Raw genomic sequence first — 25,304 nt, forward strand, 5'->3', positions numbered from 1 at the left:
TATTAATCATTGGACTATTTGACGGAGGTATGTAAAACCTATTATTGTCTTGAACAATATAGTCCAGGGGCCAGAAAAATGAATTTTGATGTTATCTAAAAGTCAACGCCAAATAGATTTAATTCCATATTTCAGATAGCAGTAGCTATGAAGAAAGAAAAAGTTTTTGGTGGCAATATTTTTACCTTTACGTTTTTCTGCGATCATCATCGCTACCACAGATAATAGAACTCGCTACCCAGCAAAATGTAGAGCATCTTTCGCGATTGAAAATAAGACATCAAGTTTTTGGAGCGAACGAATGTTAATCATGAATAACCAAAATTTGGTTTCTTCAAGTGTGATAAGAGTGTAGGAATGTAAAAAGAATTTTAGGACTACTTAAGAAATTATCAATGGCAAAACATAAAAAATTCTGCCCCCTCCAAAACTCAGTGCCACAAGTGCCCCTCTGTGCACCCCTGTATATGACAGAATTCAAGGAATAGAATGCCTAGGTCTAGCCACAGTCAAAGGTATATTCTAAGTGACTCAATCATAAGCATAATTATTTGCCGCCACAGATAAAGCATCAAAATTTCAACAGCTGAATATCAATAGTTAAGATACCCTAAACTACAAGAAATTCGACGATTACTCAAATTATTAGTTTTTAAACTTGATAGGTATTTCTTTCTTTCCCAACGAATCAATTAATTAGTTAGTATTAAAATAACTTTTACATCATAAGTTTGTACAATTTTCTTTTCCATTCAAAATATAAGAATATTAATCCATCAAAAATGCTAGCATCAAAAATGTAACCAAACATTGGATATACACAAGGAAATAAAACATTAAATTGATAATTTCATGGAAAAAATACACCCGGTTTTATTTACAAAATCTTGGTAGATTCTGTGATTACAGCTAATCACATTATAATATTTTACACAGCCATTCTTTGAGAAAATATAATTTTTAAGTTTCTACCCCTTTATATCAATAATTGTTTATAGAATCAGATCTTTAATAGATACACAAGAAATGTTAAACATAAAAGTTATAAAAGGCTAAAAATATGTAGCAAAAAAAAATAAAAGTTAATTTTCTTAACTGCCATTTTTAATATTTTGCAGGGCTTAAGACTTGTATGAGAAAAAATAGAACCAGAGGCTAGTGGATGTTAGTAAATATTTTTATATCACAAAATACTTAATAAGGAACATCATAACTTTACTAACATTATTTACAGTCAAATACTTTACAGTTTGTCATTATTGTGACTATAAACAAAATAAATAACAATTTGAAAGTCAATTTCATGAATACTGGTTTAAGAAAATGTTCAATTATAATAAATTGTATTTGAGGTGAAGTCATCTACTCCACAGTCAAATGACAAATAAATAACAAAAACTAAAACCTAATAAAAAAAAAACATGCAACTAAAATTAACAATCAACATGGTTAGAAATTTACGAAGTAAAAACCAACAAAAACTACATTAGCTAACTACAAATACCATACACGTGTCTTTTAGGACTTCTTGCTACAAAAAATACAATTAAATTAAACTTATTATGAATGGCACTCACTAAAGCATAAATAAACTTCGTTCAGCCACTGCTTACCTTAATTCAACTATATAAACTTTCAAAATTACAACCCGAATAGTAAAGTTACATATAAAGTTTAAAAATAGATTCAAGATTTGCTATATTATTTTAACTATTGTTAAATATATTAAGCATTTAAGACCTTCTTATGAGCAAGCTTTTAGGATATGTGAAATCATTGTTAATTAACCACAAGCTTATCAAAATGAATATTGTTCGTTAATCATTTGGTGTCATTCTTTATTTGGCTGCATTGTATAGAATGTTCCTACAATGACAGTTTATATAGTAACTTTCACAACCCATTCAATTGAAAAAATCTTGTTTTAGCCTACAAGAACGTTTACCAAAGAAAAAACAATTTAAAACTCAAAATATCACAAATAAATTAAAGCCATAAAAAATAAAGCAATGAGACCTCGTAAGAATAAAAGATGTAATAAATGTTTGGTTATTGAAAAATGAAAACCCATTTTTTTGTAGTGTTTAAGGGGGAATGGTTCAAGATGGTATTCCATCCTAAATCAGACAAATAGTCAAATAAGTTACATACAGAAATGTTTAGACAGGTTACATAATCCGTTGTTTATCTGACAAACTTAGTGAAAACAGATGATGGTATGTCTAAAAGTAACTGAACGTTAGCCTCTATTAACACAACCTAACATAATAACTCTGCAGATTCCAAATAACATCCCATGAGTTTAATAACACTCTGCTACCAAATAAATCCCATAGCACTATATATGGAACTATAAAGTTTCTCTTACATTGCCGCAGCAGTAGATCATTCTGCAGTTAGAGCTGTGGCTGAGCATTGCTGGTAGAAGGGGCTGCAGAAGCTTCTGCAGTTTCTGCAGTACTCCCCAAGGAACTACGCAGCTCCTCTTCACATTCCCGCAGCAACAGAGCGTTGTCGAGTCGCGAGATCGTCTCACTCAGTTCGTTCTCCCAAGCTTCCGTTTTGTCTTCTGAACTCATCTGTGACAGCTCCTTGAAGTGGGCTCGCAACACGTCTAGATCCTGTGAGTATTCAAAGCCATGGTTCAAAGCCATAATTTCATAAGTCACAGATTAGGGGGGGAAATTTTTGTTTTGTGTATTGGGGAAATGGTTTAAACAAAAATCTCTAGCATTCAAGGTAAGGTCGATATATACATTTTTTAGAGAACTGAAATTCTAACTTTTGATTTGTGTGACATGAACTAGAATATAAATTATTTTTGACCCCCTTGTCTTTTTAGCCTTGTTACCTAACTTCTAAGTTACCTATGTTAAATATCATACTAAATAGTCCAATAAAGAAACAGAATGAAAAAATATTAAAATAAAAATGAAGTAGTTTGCTTGGTTTATTATTTTAAATAATGTTTATAGAAAATAACTACATACCGTAATTTCATTCTGAATTTTATTCCAAAAGGTTCCTTAGCATAAAGAATTGTTTGTTCTGTCTCAAATTAGTTAATGTAATATAAAAATTCTGAATAGGTACTTGATCTGGTATCAATTTTTTTACAAATTTTCTTAGACATTATAATAATTAAAGGCTCTCTAATTTTAATAATTTTGCATAACTACAATTCAGGTTATTCCTTATTTGGGAAATTTGCTTAAACAACAAAAAGATGAACCCCACAATGATGAAGTATTAATGAAAAATGAAAGAGTTATGATTTATTTTAAAAAGGGTTAGACTTCAGGTAGCTTACCTGAAAATTTAGAATCCATGTATTAGATGTGCAAATGAGATAATTAAACTTTTTTTCCATTATAACTTGTCCTATCCTCTTCAGAGTAGATTGAAGAGAAAATATATTTCAGGACATAATATCAGTGTTACGTTTTATGATATTTTATTAGAGTATGTGGTAGCCCCTAGACTCTATTTTTCTTAGGCTTCAGCTAGCTGAACACCATCCCTTTCAAAATAATAGGCATAACCAGCCACTGAACTTTCCTTTAAAATATGGTGAAATTAATAGTTAGAGAAAATAAAAGCAGGTACAAGTTAGTCGCAGAAAAATGCCATTCATGTACAAAAAAATACCTGAAATAGTTAGAACACAACAATTAAATTTGATGTTTGCAAGGCGAAGGGGCAAGTACATATGATAAGCCTGTTACCCATTCCAGCGTCACAATCGTCACACCCAAACCAGCGTGCACTGCAACATACTCTAGAGTAGACTTACTAGAGGTAGAGGCAGAGGTTACCTCCTCATTGTCCTCACAGTCCGAGACTACAGACGAGGTGGCGCGAGACACACTGCCTAGACTGATGGTGTCGTCCAGTTCCAACACGCAGTCCAACTCCTTAAGGCTAGGGCTGGTGCAGTGCGCTGGGCTCTCCGTAACTGTTAGGTCAATAACTATTTATACTATTTATTTTTTTCAAGTACATTATGTACTCAGAATCGTACAGTAGAACCCCGGTTAACCGAAATAAAGGGGGGAGAGTCGTTTTGGATAACCAATTTTTCGGTTAACCCATCATATGATAAAAATAACCACTGTATCACCACAATGTGTAGGAAAAATGAATTTAAGAGAATGTCTATATAATTCAGAGTTTTATTTCAGCTACAAAATGTTACAATGGGATAGAAAATACTTTAAACAAGACAACTGAAGTTATTAAAGCATTTTACAGCCCTATATTGTTTTATAGAACCATTTCGGTTAGCCCGGGTTTCGTTTAATCCGAATTCGGTTAACAGGGATTCTACTGTATTTAACTTATACTTAACCCTTTGAACTCATACGTCCTATAAACGTCCAACTTTTATTTCACACAGTCCTCTCCCACAAACCAAAGAACTCCTCATTAGTTACACCACAGACCTAAAGATCAGATTCAACCGCTTGATCTATGGTACTGTCTTTTTGCAAAGGAAGCAACACTTAAAGCGATTATACCAAATGGTCAGAAACAAACTTGATTTGATTCACTTGCAACTATCTATGAGTGTAACATAAAAAACTTCAGGAAATGCTATACGCAAGCTTGCAGTCACGTTTGAAATCACACTGAGTCTAGATAGCCTTGCTGTCTAAGACGATGTCTTAGACAACAGTCAGACAACAGTCATCAGTGGTGTCTGATGTGGCCAACAGACACCACCATGGATGCTGTATGAAGGTTAGAATTTGACTTGGGTCAGGTGACTAGGTGAGTATTTGAGGAGGCAGAGCTTGTTGGGAGAAGCCCACCTGAAATAAACGTCTTGTTTGGAAGTTCATGGTACAGGTAAATTCTAAGTGAGTTGTAACTCAAGTCAGGCATTTTACTACTTTTTACTTATTCCTCCTGTGTGTGTCATGATTTGGATTTTATCCCAAGATCAGGGAAAATGTGGTTAGCATAAACATAGTTAAGTTAATAAATAATTGATAGAGAGTGGAAAGGGTTAGTGTGTAGAACACATGTTAACTACCTTTTGTTTAGGCACCTTAGGATTGAGATCCTTTTCAGAACCGAGAAAAGTTTTAATCATCAGAAGTAGGCTAATCAAAAAAATTAGCAGATATATTTAAAACGACAGATCATATAAACAAAATTAATAAACTACCACAACTATACTGAACAATATAGCCCAGTCAAATAAAACAAAAAATTGCCATTAGGGTGAAAAAAATCCCGGAGAGTTGGAAGTTTGTTTAAAAGTTCCTTTTGTTCATTGGATTGAATAAAATAAAAAGTTCTGATGGGTGGGGGTCGAGCTTGACTAAGGGAAGAGCTCGGAATGTGCCTTCTTTTAGTTTTTCGCTTATATATCGGAATCTGTAAGTCATATTGAAAAGTGTTAAATATAAAAGTTGTAGCTGACAAAATTCCCTACAAAAATGACTGTATGCATTTTTTCGTAGGACTTAACCGTTTAAAGCTAAAGGTTAAAGAAAATAACAGTATAATAAAATTGTGTTTTATTTGCATTTCTGTTCTTAAAGTTAATATTACTAAACATAATTTTAATGATTACAAACATGGGTCATATCGTTTAAACTATGAGATCCAGGGTTTCTTCAGTATCATCCACATTCAAGGAATTGTCGTCTACCAGAGGGCCTTTGGTGCACGCTCCCTCACAGTTCCACACATTGTTGAGCAGTGGATCCTCGCTATACGGCACCCACAATGTGTCCCACAACCTTTTGTACATCTTCAAAAGATTATTGTGAGGATAGCGGCCGTAGTATAAGGATCTGGGGTAGTAAGGGGTTGTAGTTGTCCTTCGGTGCCCGTTGTCCAACCCCAATCAGTTAGTGGTAGTTTATCTCCCAGCCATTCTTGCACTTGCAAATATATTCTATACGAAAGCTGCTGGGCAGAGCCTTCCGTTGGTGGCAGAGACGGGAGGTCTGCCTTCAGCCTAGTGGTGGATTTGATGAATGCGATGTATCGGTATCTACCCAGATATTTTGTTCGGGATTTGAACATCACTAGGATCATCCACTCGCCGGCTATCGAGACTTCCTTTTGGGCCGAAGTTGGTAAAGTACGTTGGTGATGGTATCGAGACTATTTTCAAAATTAATGACTTGCCTTTTCTGTAAAAGGACGAGAAGGTATCACACCCACTAACAAAGTTTCAATTCATCGTCACATTTCTGTAATCCAACGTAGGAATAACTAACTTTAGGCTACATTTTTTCTGGTTCGAAGAAGATAATTTCTTGCTCAAGTGAAGCTAATGCAATCAGCAAGACCAGCAAATTTATATCCTCTAAAGGAGTAAGAGTAAGTAAGTAAAAACGATAGCAACATGACCACTGAATGCTGCTTTTTTCACTGCACAACGCACAATTGTTGTATCAGCATCATCCTAAGAACGTCTGACTTGTATACCCTCAGAGATCATTTTTTGAGAAAGCATTTTGATCAACCTGGTTTTATTTTTGTTTTTACAAAGAACATTTCTTGCTGTACTGTCACTGTAATTTCTTCAGTGAAATCAATGTCGACTGATACGGTCTTGGTGGTGGCTCCTGATTGGCCTTTTTTGTTCTTTTGACAGTATCTCAGGAACCATTAAACACAACAGTGCAGAATTCACCATAGTGTTTCTTTATGTACGTCATATATTGGTTGATTACAACTGAGAAAGTTAGGACTACGATCCACTTAACGCGATGTAACAAAAAGCCACCATCAATAACATAAATTTAGAGCTTAAGGTCTGGAGTTAACTAATGAACATGGAAAAATCATATAAAGAAGAATTATGTCTATCTCATATATTTTTCATCAATTATCAATTAATAATTAATTATCAATTATCAATTAATCAAACAGAGCTATAAGGGGAAAGGCGCAGCTCGTAGCACAGAATGTCCTCTAGATCCTCGTCGTTTTTCTTTCAAATTGCAACTCGTTGAAATTGCACTACGTTATTAATTTTGCTAGTGCTGCTCATTGAGGCCAATGATAAGACTTTGTCTTTTCGAGCCTGTTTCATCTTCCATGCAAATAAAACACCATTTTAATTTACTGTTATTTTCTTTAACCTTCAGCTTTAAATGGTTAAGTCCTACAAAAAAAAGCATATGGTCATTTTTGTAGGGTATTTTGTCAGCTACAACTTTTGTATTTAACACTTTTCAATATGACTTACAGATTCCGATATATAAGCGAAACACTAAAAAAAGTTACATTCAGAGCCCTTCCCTTAGTCAAGCTCGACCCCCACCCATCAGGACTTTTTATTTTCTTCAATCTAATGAACAAAAGGAACGTTTAAAAAAAATTCCAGCTCTCCGGGAATTATTTCACCCGATTAGTCTAATTTAACTGGGCTAATAACTAAAAAAGCAATAATGTGTGTACATACCGAGTGCTAGCCAAATAGAATGGCTTGATTGTCAACGTGCTTATTGATACAGCACTGTGTGCTCTATAAGGCACTTGCATTTGTCCAAAAGCATCAGATGACAAAACTAAACGAGTCTGAACAATAGGGAATATACTGAATGCATAAGTGAAAAGAAATACTTTAAGCACTCACAGTTCTGCAGCTTATTGTTCAGCTGAGGTAATCATAAACAATAGCATTGTATAATAAGTTATGTGTTGTTGATTCTATACCTGCAGGTCTGTTGAGAGGCACCTCGTCAGGAGGGGGAGGGACCAATTCAGCCCCTACTCCTGGCTCTCTCGGTCCTCTAGGCAAACTCTGAAAAATGCACTCAAAGATAAAAATGCAAACTTAAAATTAATTTTATCTATGATGTTTAGGCTTCCAAATCAGTTTCATGAGAAAATTAGAGTCCACAGGCTGATTGATACACCACAAAACATGGTTATGATGTTTTGTCATTGTCCCAAAATAAGACTTCTTCAGGGAGTGCATTGAAGAGAAATGTCAGTTTAAGTTAAAAAAAGTTAAAAAAATGTGAAAAAAAGGTATGGGAGAGGAATATAACTTCCTTTAAAGCGGAAATACGAGAAAACTTAGCAAAAAAGCCAATATACTCGCTGAAAGGAGCTAATTCAAGATTCTCTTGAAATAACATGCTAACCATTTTTAAGCTGCTCAATATGTTTTTTTTTGTTTTGTTTTTTTTGACAGCCTCGTATTAATTGAACTTGAATTAGGTATTTGTATATGTGTGTGTAAATAGTACTGTATGTTTTGAAACAATTATAAGGGAAGTTATCAACTGTGGCTACTTCAGAATAAAATACTAGTCACTGATATAACAAAGGCTATAGTTAGGACTAGTTAACTTATTACAAGATTTGATTCTCAAATCCAGCCAATCCCTTGAATTTCGGATTTGACTACCTACCTTCTCTTTCCGCCGCCTGTGTATATCCTCGGATATAGCCTCCAACTGATGTAGGGACGCAGAATACGCAGCCTTGGTCTTAGCTATGGCTGTCTGTAGCTCTGTGATCCGCTGTTTCTGCGCATTCAGGCTACTCTCACACAACGCCTTCTCATCAAAGTAAGGGCGGGACTTGACAATGTTTCTCTTTAGCTTTTGCTCCAGCATCTGGACCTGATCCAAAAGTTGAGTTTTAGTTTAAATTGTTGATGACAGTTGAAAGAAACAGTGTTTCATAATGATGGAGGTAAACTTGCGGCACATATAAATAGTGCTGTAATGAGAGTAAGAATGAATGAAAAAGAACTTGTATTACCTTTAGAAAGGTTTTTAATAACTTGAACAATACTGCATTTTGAATTATAATGGACTTGTTTACAAACACAACAAAACAATAATAAAGAATTGAAGACACATGTTTTTTACTACATTCTTCCTCCCTAATGTTAATGAACGTAGTCATTTAAATAATTAGGAGGCCTTCTGCTTCTGAAACTTCTTCTCGGATATGTGTTATGGTTCTCTCCTCTAGAAGCTTCTTGTCTAGGTTGTAAATTCTCTGCAGTAGTATTCATTTCATCTTCTTGGTTCTGTGTTAATGATGGACTAGGAAAGTATTCAGGTTCAGGTTGAGAAGTGGGTAATAGAATATTTTCATCACTCTCAAAATCGGTTTGCTCTATGTCGGTTTGGTACTCACCAACCGGAGCAAGATGACGTGTAGACACGGTAGTTTCTCTTCCGTCAGGCAACTTGAGCAACATGAGCATACTCGGCATTCCCGTGAAGAAGTTGGACCTCTTCAACAAGTGGCTCATACTTGGACATACGATTGAATCTCTTCAAGTAGACAGGGCCGGAATTGAGAAGCCATGAAGGAGCTGAAACACCATTGTTCCCAGATCTACGTGGATGTAAGAACATACGCTCGTGAGGAGTTTGATTTGTGGCTGTGCAAAGTAATGATCTCACTGAGCTGAGAGCATCCTCTAAAACTGTCTCCCATTGGTTTATTTCTAAGTTAAGTGATTTCAACGCTAGTTCAATTGTTTTCCATAGAATGCCGTTATACCTTTCTACTTGCCCATTACCTGCTGGATTGTACGCAGTGGTTCTACTAGTTGAGATTCCAAGTAAGTTCAAGTAGCTTTTTAAGTCTTGGCTCAGAAATGATGTTCCTCTGTCCGAATGTATGTAACTAGGAACCCCAAAAGTAGAAAATAATGTTTTTAGTTTCGACTTAACTGTTGACGATGACATGTCTGAACAAGGGAAAGCGAAAGGGAACCGTGAAAACTCGTCTACTATTACTAATAAGTAACGGTTTCGACTTGATGAAGGCAGCGGGCCTTTGAAATCGATATTCAACCGTTCAAATGCAGAAGTGGCTTTAATCAAAATCCCTTTGTGTTTGAAGAATCTAGGCTTCACAGCAGCACACACATTGCAGGAGTTTGTTATTCGTCTGATTTCATCAATCGAGTAGGGCAAGTTTTTACTTCGAACCCAGTGGTACAAACGTGTCACACCTGGATGACATAGATTCACATGTAAATCAATCAACAGTTTTTCTTGATTTTGGATTGAAGAACATACTCTAGTCAGGGCATCTGCAGCCATATTATCTTTACCGGGTCTATATACAATATCATAATGAAAGCACGACAATTCCAGTTTCCACCTCATTATCTTTTCATTTTTCACTTTGCCATGACGGTTGTTATCGAACATAAAAGAAACCGACCTCTGGTCAGTAATCAGCTTGAAATGTTTACCAACCAAATAGTGACGCCATTTCCGCAGTGCTTCCACAATAGCTTGTGCTTCTTTTTCGACACTTGAATGTCTTTGTTCTGCTGGAGAAAGTATCCTTGAGAAGAATGCGACTGGACGGTTCGATTGAGTCAAAGTAGCAGCAATGGTACTCTCAGATGCATCAGTTTCTACGATGAACTGTGCTTCAGGGTCAATGCAGCTTACTACAGATCCGATGATTTCACTTTTTATAGTTTCGAAAGACTGGAGCCCTGCTCCACAGGCTGGAGTTGACCACAGGCCTCAAAAGCTGTGTAGTGCTTTTCTTCATTTCTTATCTTTACTTGGTGGTACGCACTTTTCAAATCGATAGTACTGAAAAACTCATAATTTGCAACTTTGTTAACGATATCATCGATTCTAGGCAGTGGGTAAGCGTCCAGTAATGTAAAACGATTTATAGTCCTGGAGTAGTCAATGACCATTCTTTTTCTATGATTTTCAGTAGTAACTACTAATGCTTGAGCCCTCCATGGAGACATACTAGGCTCTATAACATCGTCTTTAAGCAATTTACTTACTTCGTTTTCAATAAAATTTAAATCATCGGTGCTATGGCGATGATACTTGATTGCGATTGGCTTACATTCCGGTTTTAAATTAGAAAACAAAGATACCGGTTCTACAGTTGAGGCTGCCACGCTACATACGGTTAGTTGTGACTTGTTGCCACCAAAGACTACTTTAATACTTGCATGGTTTTTAAAAAAAAATTGTTTTAAGTAAAATTGTAATGAGAGTAAGAATGAATGAAAAAGAACTTGTATTACCTTTAGAAAGGTTTTTAATAACTTGAACAATACTGCATTGAATTATAATGGACTTGTTTACAAACACAACAAAACAATAATAAAGAATTGAAGACACATGTTTTTTACTACAAGTGCATACAATGAAAGAGCAACCCAAAACAGTTTACTCTAAGAGCCACAGAGTCAGTTGCTTTAAATAAAAATTTGTGAAAAAATTATGCTAAATAAAAATGGTTTTAAGTTTCTTGGCGGGTAAACCAACTACTATTTTATTCAAGCAGGAGCAGTTAATCCGAGTGGCAAGTGATCCTTGGTCAGTTTAGAAAGGGTCTTGAGGGTCTGTAAATTAAGTACCGTACTTCAAGACTACTGATAAAATATATACTTTTAACATACAATAACAGAGAACAATACTCCATTGTCACAAGAGCATAGTTTTTGAATGATTATCAATCAGAATAATTACCTTCTGCTCAGCGGCTTGGTAGAGTGTCGCTCTCTTTTGGTGTTCTCTACCACTCTCCGATTTGTTATGTTCAGCCTCCATCACCTACATTATAACATGGATGCTAACATTGTAACTTTCTGCAATAATACTGATGGTAAGATAAGATATTTAACACAAAATAATATATGTTAAATAAATACCCTAGGTACTCTGATGATTTTAAAACATGGATCCAGTAAAACTCCAATCATCCTCCGGTAGACATCATCATCGTCTCTGGAGGTCATGCGAGCACACATTAGGAACACACTGGAGGTGAAGCTTGTACTTATTAGGCTGGGTCAATTTCATTTCTTATGCCTCAACCTCAAAATAGCTTAAAAATTGCTCATTTAAGCACATAATTAAAACCAATTTCATACCCCCCAGGCCCCCCCCCCAAAAAAAAATATCTAGGTCTAGGACCGCCCTTGATAACTAAACTAGAAAGTCTACCTTCTTGGTGGCATGGTTGAGCATCTCTTGCCAAGCAGTGTCAAATTGCCATTCGTCCTGTTTGCTGAAATACCTTGCCTCGGCCAGGGCTACGGTTTCCTTAGCAGCAGCATGGATCTCTGTATCGAGTCAGAAGAATGCAATGACAATGAAAAAAAAATCAAAAATATGAATTCCAAATCACTGTATTAGCCATAAAACTGCAACAATGACTGACATGGATTTACGATGTCTGGTCAGCAGTTCCAATAGTAACGAATACGGAAATGCATTCGTTTTAGTTACTGAGATAAATTGTAGTGAATTTAATGTATTTTGTGTGTAACTGAGGTGTTTGAAAATTGTAAGCAGATAAAACATTTGACACCCTGCTTCTGTTACTATTGGAAATTGCTTCCGCTAACTGATCATGATAAGTTTAAAATGTGATTAAATAATTTTAAAAAAACACACATAAATTTGTGCATAAATTGCTTGAAAATACCATAAGTTTCTGTAGGATGCCATTTTCATACATCTCAGTTCTGGAAATGCATTCGTTTTAGTTACTGAGATAAATTGTAATGAATTTAATGTATTTTGTGTGTAACTGAGGTGTTTGAAAATTGTAAGCAGATAAAACATTTGACACCCTGCTTCTGTTACTATTGGAAATTGCTTCCGCTAACTGATCATGATAAGTTTAAAATGTGATTAAATAATTTTAAAAAAACACACATAAATTTGTGCATAAATTGCTTGAAAATACCATATTTGATGCTGAGCAAAATTCAAAACTGGGAACAAACATAGTAATTGATGGCATACAGCCTACTATATAAAACCATTGATCTCAGAAAACAGTATTATGGCGTTATGGAATACTATTTTCTGCAGCATTCTATCTAAAAGTGGACGATAAATGTATTAGTGTGTCAAACTAGAAGGCCTAACTGTCTTTGTAGTTCTTAGATGTTGCAAAGACCAGATTTTTTTACAACAACCTAGAATATACAACAAAAATCATTTTGCTCACTATAGAAGACTTTATAAACATTTTCCAATGAAACTCCTATTTATCTCTATGAAACAGAGTACAATTTCAATGGCTCATTTTCTTGCAAATATGCGAGTTTATGCTAGGTTTTATTCCCTAATGCAAGAGTCCATGTAAATAATTTTACAAAGATTACTAAAATAAACTTTTTATTCCAATACAGCAGTTATACCTACATAATAAACTCATTACTAATTCATTGTTCAAATATTATTCCTATCCCCCATTTTTTCCTATTCAATCAATTTTTACCTCAGTAACTATTGTGTACATGCTGGATAACTATTCGAGTAGAAGTGAATCTTATCATGCTAAAGGAAGGAAGTGGCATAACCCTGGCTATAAAATGTTAAATGATACTCCAACATGGTTCAATGCTTGTACGCTCATTGACACTGAGTCAAGGCTGATGACTCATCAGATAGGGGAACATCTGCTTGTTATTCATCACTGTTTGGTCTTTAAATAAGTCCTATGCTGTTTGACCTCGAGCACACATCACAACTTCCAACAATGTGAATTGAAGATTAATTATGTTTGGGTTATAAAATAAATAACAATAGTTGTACAAAATGTATATGAAAATGAAGGGAAAACTATACTTGTAGGACTTATCAATTGCATAAGGGTATTCTGTTGGAATTAATAAATAATGAAATAAGAGATCAATCAGTTTTTATATTTGTGGGATAAAACTGTTTTTAGCATAAATTTAATCACTTTTACAGATTAGTAACACCAATAAATGAAATGAGAAGTAATATAGAATTAGAATCCAAGGAATTTTAGGGAATTTTTATTAGTTATAGTTTTTAGGAAAGGCATGGATAATTTTATATCGGGGATCCCCAATAGTGTCACACCTGATCATGAAGTTGCCATAATCATGGGAGATGATCAAAATGTTGCTTTCTGGCATACAGAAACATTTTTCAAAAACATTAAAAAATTTTCAAGTTGATTCAAATGTTTGTGTAACAATGCAAATCAATTTTAGTATTAAATTCTCTACATGTTTAACTTTATTCTAAATCTGAGTTTTAAGTCTCAACTTTTAGGACTCACGTTCGGATATAAAATTCCTCGTTTTGACTGCTAAAGAATACATTAGGGTGCTATCTTAATCGATTTTAAGAGAAACTTGGATATGAAACACAAGTTTGTATCAAATATGGCTTACCACTTGCTCGTTGGAACTTCCTCGCGGCCTGTTGACATTCGGTCTGAGCCCGTCTACAGATCTCCTGGGCCTCGTAGTAAGGCCGGGCCTTGTCTACACAGGAGCCTAGCTTGTGGTGGTACAATGTCATGCGGCGCTTCGAGTCATTCATCAGTATGCGGAACGTCCCCTGAGCTTCCTAAAGACACACACTCTTAATTAACACACTTAAACTTTATGGCACTCTGGTCTCTGTTAGTTGCATAATAGGAGACTTCCAAAAGATGTTTACCAGCCACACTAACTATGAAACTAAGTTAGTACTATTATTGACAATTGGTAGCACTAGAAATCCCATTGCAAAGTTGATGCCAGATTTAGATTAAAAGTTGATGTAGTTGAATTCAACCACCAATAGAGTGTGCTAATGTCTATTAGGCTACGGTACCTGATTTCTGTCAAATACAAAAACTTTAAACAAGGTTAAATTGAAGGCTAAACTACACTTTTATGTCAAATAAAATATACTCTGCTACAAAAATAAGTTAAAAATCCAATTTTGACAGCTGTCCACTCTGAAAATGACTTATTTAACTGTGTTCTGTTCAATAAGACTTGGCAACAGCTGTCTCATATGCTTTGGATAAAGACATATACTTGAGAATTCAAAATTAAGGCTACTTTACATTTAAACTTACATCAAGCTCCATTTCAAGTTTATTGATTTCATCAGTTGCATTGTTCAATCGCTCCAGTTCAATCTGTAACAAAGAGTAGTTCGCATTTAGTTTTTGCTTAAAACTGTTCCATACAATAGCGTAGTATACAGAAAACTATCATAGTTTTGAATATGATAAACTAAAAAACTTGCTTAAAACTGATGCTCATTGGATTAGCATTTTTTTTTTATCAATAACTAAGATTTTCCGGGATTAACGCAAATTTCTTTGTGACAGTTTTTGTCGGGTCACGGGTACTTCCGGGTCTTTTTCAATAGAATAGGGAAGGCCGCCAGCCCGGACTGTCTGTACTCTCCCGGCATTGCAGACACGGCTGAGCAACCTTCTTCTTTTGGAACAGGTGTCATGTCCGCCAAGCCTCCTTAATCTCTGAGATCTGCGTCGTCATTACTCCCAACATCGTTGGAGCAGTGCTCCAGGGGGAGGACACCTGGAACTGTGTCAAACAGTTCACCGAAACCATACTTCGGGCTAAAAAGGTTGATCTTGATCGGTCTTAGCCACCAGAAAAAATAAGAAGGAAAGCCCTAGTGGCATAGTTTTAAAGTCCTAGCTCGAATTAATGTGCTAAACAGTTCCAGGCTAGTGTCCTAGGAGATGAGGGGGGTTTTCTAGCTGGTAATCTGGGGATATTGAACCCGCAGGAGTCCAGCACTACTGAGAGGCCATTGAGCATCTCAGTGTGCGTAAATGCATTTTTACCTCCCGCCCCAAAAAAATTATTAAAAATGCAGATTTCTAAGTATGAAAACAAAAAATCTGCAGGGCTGAACATAATTCATTAGGGTCTACAAAACAAACACAGAATAGTATATTACGTTACTAGCACGGTAAGTGGTGTTTTACCATGCGAGCACAACAGTCCCCGTGCAAGTACGTTAAAGCTTACTGGGCAAGTAACGTACGATACTTTACATCATAATACACAGAATGTCGACAAACAAATAAATAAGAGCACCTTGTGCCTATTTTTGATTTCAATTGAGCTTTTTTTGAAACCTGACAAACTAGCAAGTTATGTAACTTAGAAGTATCTGTATTTTAACATTGATAACTCATCACATTACTCACTAATTTAGTGTAGTTTCCGATGAAGTGCCATATGACTCTCTAATTATACATCAACGTGTAATTTATAATGTCTTTGTTAGTCAGAAGAATCAAACTACAGATAATTGTTTATCAAAGGTACATGTTCAGTAAAGAGCCGAGTGTACATAATAACTCATATGTTTACTTATAACGAGTAACCTACACCGATGAATTGTGCATAGTTCCTTACATTCCCAAACAAATAAACCATAATTTTAGTGATTGTTGATGATTCCAGGTTATCGTTGTATGATACGGTAAATGTTCTGATGAACATTGCAAATATTATTTAGGAATAGGCCTAACTTGTTTAAAAAATCTAAGAAACTCGTTTGCTTTTGGAGCTGGTTCCTAGTGACTACTATAAATACAAATACTTGTGTTTATTATAAGTTAAATACTGTATTAAAAACTTAAAAATAGAAAAATTCTAGCCCCAACGATACCATTTTTATAGAAAACTCAATTGTCAATAAATTATTAACTAACATTTTGACACCTATTTGTGGTTTAGAATAGTTCTTAAAAATAGTTAAAAATAGAAAAATAGTTTTTTTCTAAGTTCATAAATATGATATAGGTTTGCATTGAGTTCTAACTTGATTAAAACCGCAAAGCTTAGCCGCAAGGTGAGCAAAGTTAAGTTAGGTGTTAAGCACAGTAGGCCTACAGATTAACCCAATGAAACTGAAAATTTAGCCTATGACATCAGAGATATTTTTATGGTGTCACACTCTCAGTTACTTAATAAAGACAGAGCTTCTACCGTTTTTTTTACAGGCCAAGGACTGCTGTTTTCCTTTGTCAGGATTTTGCAACTGAAATTTCAATGTCAAATGACAGCAGAATCGAGTTTTGTACCCAGATGTTGAGAAAAACGGTTTGAGTGCTTGGATCAGAATTAAGTAAAAAAAGTAAAAATTTTAATGGATTCTCCAGGTAAAGGAAACTGTTTTAACTTGGATTATACAATCATTACCGTACTTAAAACATAAAAAAAATATAAATTTACAATTTAAAACAAAACAAAAATAGCACCACTGTAAGGGGCTATATCTTAAGTAAAAAAAATTTGAATTTGGCCTAAAAATTAACTATAGGTACATACTTTTTAATTGAAAAATAAAAATGTTTGTATGTAACCTACTTGTGATCCATGGTACAACACCATCTTGTACCATGGATCATACCCTCTTGTACCTTGGATCGAGAGGAAAAAGTAGCCTAGAAAAAGTACCTTGAAGTTGAAGAGGATACAATAGCTAAAAAACACAAAAATGGAAAGAAAAATATTTATTGCATTATATTAAAACACTTGTTACATGTCAAACCAAATAAAATTAAGTACGGTAATAAATGTACCGGTAGTTAATCTGTAACAATATGTAACGGGTCAAAAATTACCGTGGGGTAATATTTTACGGTCATCCCAAATACATTGAATTATTTCACGAAAAGGCCACGACGATCGCTGGACATAAATCAAATCAAATCAAATATGCTTTATTCATAAAGTACAGTTTTGTACATTGAATGGCGTCAACTAAATCTAGGCTACCTATCTTAAATTAATAATTTACAAATTTGCATATCTTGGATCATTATGTACTTTAAAAACCAAGAACCAGGAAATGAAAATAATCAAAACTGAATTAATTACTAACACTAAGAGGGGAGGTTTTTTTTTCTACTAGGGTAAATAAAGTTTTAGTTTTCTCATGAAATTCTTCCTGCTTTGTTCATTTCTGATTTCATTAGGAAGATGCTTAAAATATTTTAAACCTATATAGGATGGTTTTTTCCATTGAATTTTAATTTGTGTTTACTTGAAATAGGATTTTTTTATGCCGAGTGTTGTATGGGTGATAATTTGTCTCAGAGGTGCTCAAGCAGTTTTTTGCTAGAATAATTGTGTCGTAAATAAATGGGCCATGTACCAGGTCCGTGAAGTTGGCGTACCCATATTAGCGTATCCACTTTTGATCATTCCAATCGTTAGTTCTCGATAGTTCCTAAGTTTTTTCGTTAGTTCTCAAAAAATAAAAAAGTTATAGCCGATAATAAGTGGGTACGCTAACTTAACACTTCCGGGTTCTAGCGCGCGCCGTTTTCTGATGAGAAATGTTTACATCTATACATCAATCGTTAGTTCTTCGTTAGTTCTCGAAAGTTCTCCAATATTTACGTTAGTTCTCAAAAAATAAAAAAGTTACGAGGCATACAAAGTGGGTACGCTAACTTCACAACTATACAATTTCCAGCGGGCACCGTTTTCTGACTATAAATGCTTATATCTATACACCAATCGTTAGTTCTTCGTTAGTTCTCGATAGATCTCCAAAATTTACGTTAGTTCTCTAAAAATAAAAAAGTTACGAGGCATAAAAAGTGGGTACGCTAACTTCACAATTATACAATTTCCAACAGGCACCGTTTTCTGACTATGAATGCCTATATCTATATACCAATCGTTAGTTCTTCGTTAGTTCTCGATAGTTCTCCAATATTTACATTAGTTCTCAAAAAATAAAAAAGTTACGAGTGAAAATTTAAAAACGTACGTTTTCATGTCCCTGGCCTTTTACTTCGTAGATACTGGATTTTTAGTTTATTATTATGTGTTTTAATATTTTTGGGACGGGGGCAACATGTTACACACATTTATTTGGTTTTAAATAGGTTCTAGGTATTTTTTTCGTATTTTTAAAGTCTCGAATCTCACAATCATGACGTGTCCCTAGGGTACATTTTCCAACTTTCACGCTGTTTTTAGACTAATTATTCATGCCGAAATATATAAAGCCATATTTTTATGTCATCAATGGTTATTAAACTTACAAAAAAGGAGCATATTATAATTTTCTTGTCATTGCAAACTGACTACCATGACAAAATAAGTCTGTCCCTCGATTTGGCGTCACGACCATTTGGGAAAAATTTTCAACTTTGGAGCACGACAGTGGCAAGCCTGGCGTCGATGGAGTCAGTTGGTTTTAGAGACAAGTTCGGGGTGTACGTCAGGATTGTAGTGCCGGTCGTTTCGAGTTGAAAGGAGGAATTACAAGATTAATAAAGGGAAAATTGTGTTTTTTGTAATTTTGGTGTGTCCATGACCGTACGTAGTCATTCAATGAAGTAGACATGTTGTTAATTTTTGTTTATAAGATATTTCAATTGCTAGATTAACCTAGAAGTCCACTTTGTATCCTCGAACATGAGGTGCAGGGCTACCACCAGAACAGAGCCAAATAACACGTAATTTCACGACCAAAGTTTCACGACCATCGCGGGTTTTTTCACGACCAATCCAGCCTTATGGATTATAGTGTGTTTGGTCGTGGCAATAACCTTAATATAATTGTAATTTAAACAGTTTAGTTAAATTGAAACACTTATTTTTATTATAACTAACAGTATAATTGAAGGATTGTTGAACATCACGTTTATGATTTCTATCATAAAAATTTCAAAAATTAAAATATCGTCATATTTCAATGTTTTATACACAAAAGAAGCACACCTCTATACAAACATAACGATTTTTCGGGTCTCAGGTAAGTTTCTTTGGAGTTATACAAACTTAAAAATATTTTATTGGCTTTTTTCAATTTTTTGAGTTTTTTATTTTTTTCTAGAAAGACCAAATATACCAAAAGCTCAGTGACCTTTTTATTGTATAATGGTCATAAAAGTAAATTAGTTTATAGCAAAACATAGTTATAAAAATAATATTAACTATTTTTAACATTCATTTAAACGTCTGTTATGGTCGTGACAGGATTTTGTGTTTTTCCACTAAAGATGCTCTTTTTTTTTAAAAAATACCAAAGATATTGCGTTACCATGGACATTTTATGAAACTTCAAATGTTAATGAAATAAAAATAATAATACAAGTTTTGAAAAAAGGGGAAAAAAATTTGCAAAGTGCTTTTCCTGAAAACGTACGTTTTTAAATTTTCACTCTTACGTATAAAAGTTAGTAAGCATTTTTATTCAGAAAACTATGCCTGCTGGAAATTCTATAATTGTGAAGTTGGCGTACCCACTTTCGTAACTTTTTTTTCTTTAGAACTAACGTAAATATTGGGGAACTATTGAGAACTAACGAAGAACTAACGATTGGTATATAGATATAGGCATTTATAGTCAGAAAACTGTGCCCGCTGGAAATTGTACAATTGTGAAGTTAGCGTACCCACTTTGTATGCCTCGTAACTTTTTTATTTTTTGAGAACTAACGATAAAATTTGGGAACTATCGAGGACTAACGAAGAACTAACGATTGATATATAGATGTAAACATTTCTCATCAGAAAACGGCGCGCGCTAGAACCCGGAAGTGTGAAGTTAGCGTACCCACTTATTATCGGCTATAACTTTTTTATTTATTGAGAACTAACGAAAAAATTTGGGAACTATTGAGAACTAACGATGAACTAACGATTGGTATGATCAAAAGTGGATACGCTAATATGGGTACGCCAACTTCACGGGCCTCCATATACCTTTAAAATTTTCAGTTCTTTGAATTTGTTTTTTGTTGTTTCGATGTGTTCTAATTTCAAAATTATTCTTATTGCTATTTTTTGAAGTTTAAGTAACTTATTTTATCCAAATTTTCTATTGTAGGTGAGTTGAACCATAAAGGCACAAACCATAGGATAAATGCGAATGGACATTAACATAATATGTGTTTTTTAATGTTTTATGGTTACAAAAATAAGACATTCTAGAGAGTGAATATAGTTCTGAACATAATTTTGAAAGGAGTTTCAACATGTTCATCCCAGTTTAAATTTTGGTCCACAATTAGACCTAGAAACTGTGTACTGTGTTTATGTTCAATTTCTTCTGCATTATAGGCTACATGATATTTGGTTTAATTACCTTTTTGTTTTTATTTGTTTTAAAAGATAAAAATTTTTTTTGGGATTAAGCTTCAATTTGTTTTGCTCTAGAAAGTTTCCAATGTTTGCCAATTCAACAAAACTTAAAATTTCAACTTGTTGCACTGACTCAGCCGATACTTTGAGATTTGTATCGTCTGCATAAAAACAAAGATTGTTCTGAAGCAAACATGAGAGTGCACCACCAGCATGATTTATAGGCCCTAACATAAAAACAACAGGGGGCCAAGGATTGACCCCTAGGGAACACCACATTTAACCCTTCCAGTTTCAGAAGAAAATGTTGTAATTCTATTATCATGATTATGTGTGATTTCTACAAACTGACAACAATTATTTAGGTATGACTGAAACCATTTTATTGATTTTTTTGTAACCCCTAAAATGAGCAATTTATCTATCAGTTGAGTGTGGTTGACACTATCAAATGCCTTAGTTAGGTCCATGAAAATTCCAATTGTGAACTCCCCTTTATCAACCGATTCAATTATAGATTCTATAATACACCACATTTTATAATAGGCATAGATTAGATAATACACCACGTATATCACTACTTTTGATTTTTAACACTAAAACAATGATAAACGTAATAAAACACATCAGTCATCGGTGCAAGGTTGACCAAGTTGTTTAAACAAATACGCATGTCAGCTGTCTGCTACAATATTTTCGGAACTTAAATGAAAAGCGTCTAGAAACAGACATCAGGAGAAAGCTCAGAATCCGCCGAAAACGATAGCAATCTCAATCCAGTTCAATCTGATTCAGTCAGTCCCAGAGCCTACGCCGTTTAAACGATATTTGTGTGTCGCTTAAGCGACGCATAACACCACGGCGGGTGTGTGTTGTGCGTCGATTACGCAACGCTTAACACTCGGATGGTTAACAATGGGGGTGGAATGTCTAGAACTTAGTTGTGTATTAATAGTCAAAGGTGATATATCTTCAGTAATAAGTTACCTACTCATTTGCAGCTGATGGTGAGTATACAGTATTTGGATTCAGGAGTTAAAAAACTACCTAACTTTAAGTATAGGCCTAAAGTAGGGCCTATGATATCAAAATTTAAAAATTTTCTGGAGGCACTATGTCGAATACTTGATACTTACTTATACTTGATACTTGTAGGTATCCCATTAGTAGCACGGGTGTGCCATGGTCGTCAAAGTTTTGGCCTATTCTTGATTTAAGAACTCTTCTACTGAGTAGTAAGGCTGAGTCGTTAAATATTCTTTAAACTTGGATTTAAATTCTCCGCATCTTCAATTTCCCTTATGGCAGCTGGAATTTTATTGTAAATTCTTATGCATGTAGGTCTTGGTCCATCTCTCACTAAACTGGATGAAACTTGTGGTAGGCCTCCATGTAACATTTCCTTCTGCCTCGTTGAATAGTTATGGATTTGTTGATTTTTTTTAGAAAATGTTCTGGCTTCCTTTTAACTGTCACTGCAGACTCAAGAATGAACAGAGCAGGCAGTGTGAGTATATTCAGTTGTATAAAGATTGGTTTACAATGTGATAAGTAGGGTTCTCTCGCAATTGTTCTTACTAAGCGTTTTTGAAGCAAAAATATACACTCCGCCAAGGGACTATTCCCCCAAAATATCACACCATAATTCATTATACTATGGAAGCATCCACAATAAACTTTCAACAGTACAGCTTGATCAACTATCGATTGCAGCCTACGTACCATGTGGCACACAGCTTTCAGTCTTGCTGCTGTGGCGTTTCTTGGTTCTGCCATTTTAAGTCACTGGTTATTGTCAGACCAAGATACTTAATAGAGTTATCTACAACGATACTAGCTGCCTCAAGGCGAAGTAGTGGTGTGCTTTCAGGCTTCTTACAGTTGTAGAATTGTATTGTATAGCCTTAGTTTTACTCCTATTTAGTATAAGATCGTTTTCTTTACACCATCCGCTCATTTCATTTAGGCCAGTTTGTGCCTTGTCTCTTAGCCTACCCAGGTCACTGTCCTGAACTAAGTGACTCACGTCATCAGCAAAGAGCCACACTTTCCCTTCAGATAAAGAGTCGGGTAAATCGTTGACATAGAATAGTTACTTAAATGAACTCTGTAACCACTAAGTTAAAACTCAATGGAACTAACAAACGGTAAGTTAGGTACCTAAGTTACCTAGTATAAAAATGTTGTAGCCTAAGTTACAAGTTGATAAGTTAATACCACAGAGAAGGAAGGAACAGAGGAACACTCATTAATGCATTTATACATTCTTTTACTTGTTTTTAATAAAGAATTTTTAATTAAGAATGTATTTACTTGTTAAATGTTGTTTAGGCCAAGGGCAAAGTCCATCACTGTCCCCCTCGACCTCTGTATGGTAATAAGTTACAACGCCAAAGGGTGGAGGAAGACCCTCTGCCCTGTGTGATAGAAATTTCCGCACAGTGCTCACCACTCTGGCTCTTCCTTGCAAGTCAAAAGTTTATTTCCGGCACAACAAAGCGCACGGTTGTCCCATAAGTTTTAAAGTGTGTTCCCTCTGTATTTTCCATATCTCTGTGATAAGACCAAGGACTGACCTGTATTCTGGGGTCCAATTCATCATCCGAGTTTTCATCAGTTGCTGTTCTTATACAAGCCATAACCACTAGACTTGATATCTTAAGGTAGGCCTATCCTTTAAAAGAACACCAACCTCTTATACGGTATTTGTAATATAGCCTAGGCTATGTGAAAGTTAACAACTAACTCAAAGCTCACTATAAACCTAGAAACAACACAACGCTTCACATACACAAGACAAAACAAACTTTGAATATACAGGCGAGTCCCAAGATCACTCCCGATTTTTATCAAGCAAGCAAGACTCACTAAAACAAACTCAAACAAAATGTGATGATATGAGTAGATGTGACATGACTTCTGAGTTCTGACATCTACATCATCAACATACAAAAATAAACATCTGTTTCTGTTTATTTTTTATTACTGTTTTCGTTGTCTATTCCCTTTGTGTTCAATGGTTCAGTTCAGTTCCAGTTCACTCAGGCTAAGTCTGGCCATTGACTATATAGCACTACGTGTTGCTAGGTGTTTTATACTGTACTTTGATGGGTGCTAGCATAGATAAAACATACTCCTTGAGGAGTATGTTTTATCTATGGTGCTAGTCAAGTCAATGGTCTGGCATATCGAATACATAATACATCGATGGTCAGGCATGGAGGCATGCAGGTTTAGCATTAGCAGAAATAGCGGTAGTGGCATAATTTGTATTGTATTCAGACTTCAGAGTTTTTCATGAGAACTCTGACAGACAAACTTCGGGAAATGGTTCCGATCAAAGGAATTTTGATTTAGAAGTAGTCTGATAGTAAATTTCTAATCAATATAGGTTCATCATAGCAACGTTAGCATAGTTGCCAAATGGCTGAATCATTATAAAATACCCCCGCCCCGCCACAACGATCGTCCCGCCAAAGCAAACTTGCAGACTAAGCGAATTTCCATTTGCCTGATTGGATTTACACTAAAATGTCACCTTAAAATATTACATTTATTCCCTATCTAAATAACATTAGTTTAACGAGTACTTAGGTGTGCTACAACAGGGAGGGTAAAAAGGTGTTTTTGTAAAATGTTAGTAGTTTATAGTATGAAATGAATCAATGCATTTCCCAAATTTGATCAAAATATGATCATAAACAAGCAAACTACAACAGTTTACTTATTCTCCATAAGAATAACATGGGAATTTTAAATTTACAGTTTTTTTGGAATTTTCTCCGTAACCATTAGGCGCATTGTAACGCTTCAATATACTAAATTATTTGTTTTTTAAGCTCTACAAAATGGTTTGGAAAGAAAATGCTAAATTTTAAGTTTTTAGGGTCAAAAATGGGAAAAACCAATTTTTGTCCCATAAAACCCTGTTCCCATAGTCCGATCATGCTGGTTCGCATAACTCGTTCAAATAAACGTAGGTTCACACGTTTGTACCAAATTTAATCAAAATCGGATGATTTTTGCAACAACATAGATACCCCATAATGTTTTATTGTACTCTGATTAACATTAGTATTTAGAACGACACACATATATATGAATTTGAACGGATGGTGTTTTTGGTCTCTAGGGACCTCAAAACGAATAAGTAAATCGGTCCCGGGTCCAGGTCTTACTATGAGTACTACGGTACTAGCTTATTCCCTATAATATGGGAAATTCGCTAAAATAAACCATTCACACACTTTTAACAAAATAAGTGTTGAAAAATGTTCAACATTTCAGACGGGTACGTCACGGCCACCTTTAACTACAGGCCGCGGCCTGTAACAAAATATGAATATAATTTTTTTTTATTGAAAATAAAACATACAGAATTGAAAACCTAAACAATATGAATTAAAAATCTATATCTGTGCATCATTTTAAGCGGAGTCAATATTGTCATAGTCTC

General features: G+C 34.8%; 1 protein-coding gene across 2 annotated transcripts; it reads right to left on the reverse strand.

Moving 5' to 3' along the window:
* Positions 1 to 841: 841 nt before the first annotated feature.
* On the reverse strand, positions 842 to 23,764 carry LOC129004148 (SH3 domain-binding protein 5 homolog). 2 transcript variants are annotated; one of them, XM_054432587.1, is made up of 9 exons: positions 23,425 to 23,764; positions 14,830 to 14,892; positions 14,153 to 14,330; positions 11,937 to 12,055; positions 11,460 to 11,543; positions 8,388 to 8,600; positions 7,684 to 7,771; positions 3,816 to 3,955; positions 842 to 2,621 (listed from the first exon to the last, which is right to left on the reverse strand). In XM_054432587.1, exons 1-9 carry the CDS (start codon positions 23,485 to 23,487, stop codon positions 2,397 to 2,399), a joined length of 1,173 nt encoding a protein of 390 aa, XP_054288562.1. In that variant the 5' UTR covers positions 23,488 to 23,764; the 3' UTR covers positions 842 to 2,396. The 2 variants fall into 2 exon arrangements, with proteins under 2 accessions (XP_054288562.1, XP_054288563.1); XM_054432588.1 differs by having other exon boundaries at positions 2,403 to 2,621; positions 3,794 to 3,955.
* Positions 23,765 to 25,304: the final 1,540 nt, after the last annotated feature.

Source organism: Macrosteles quadrilineatus, unplaced genomic scaffold (assembly GCF_028750875.1).
Source record: "Macrosteles quadrilineatus isolate MER2022 unplaced genomic scaffold, UCM_ALF_1.0 Scaffold_9__3_contigs__length_116548681, whole genome shotgun sequence".
Taxonomy (NCBI): Eukaryota; Metazoa; Arthropoda; class Insecta; order Hemiptera; family Cicadellidae; genus Macrosteles; species Macrosteles quadrilineatus.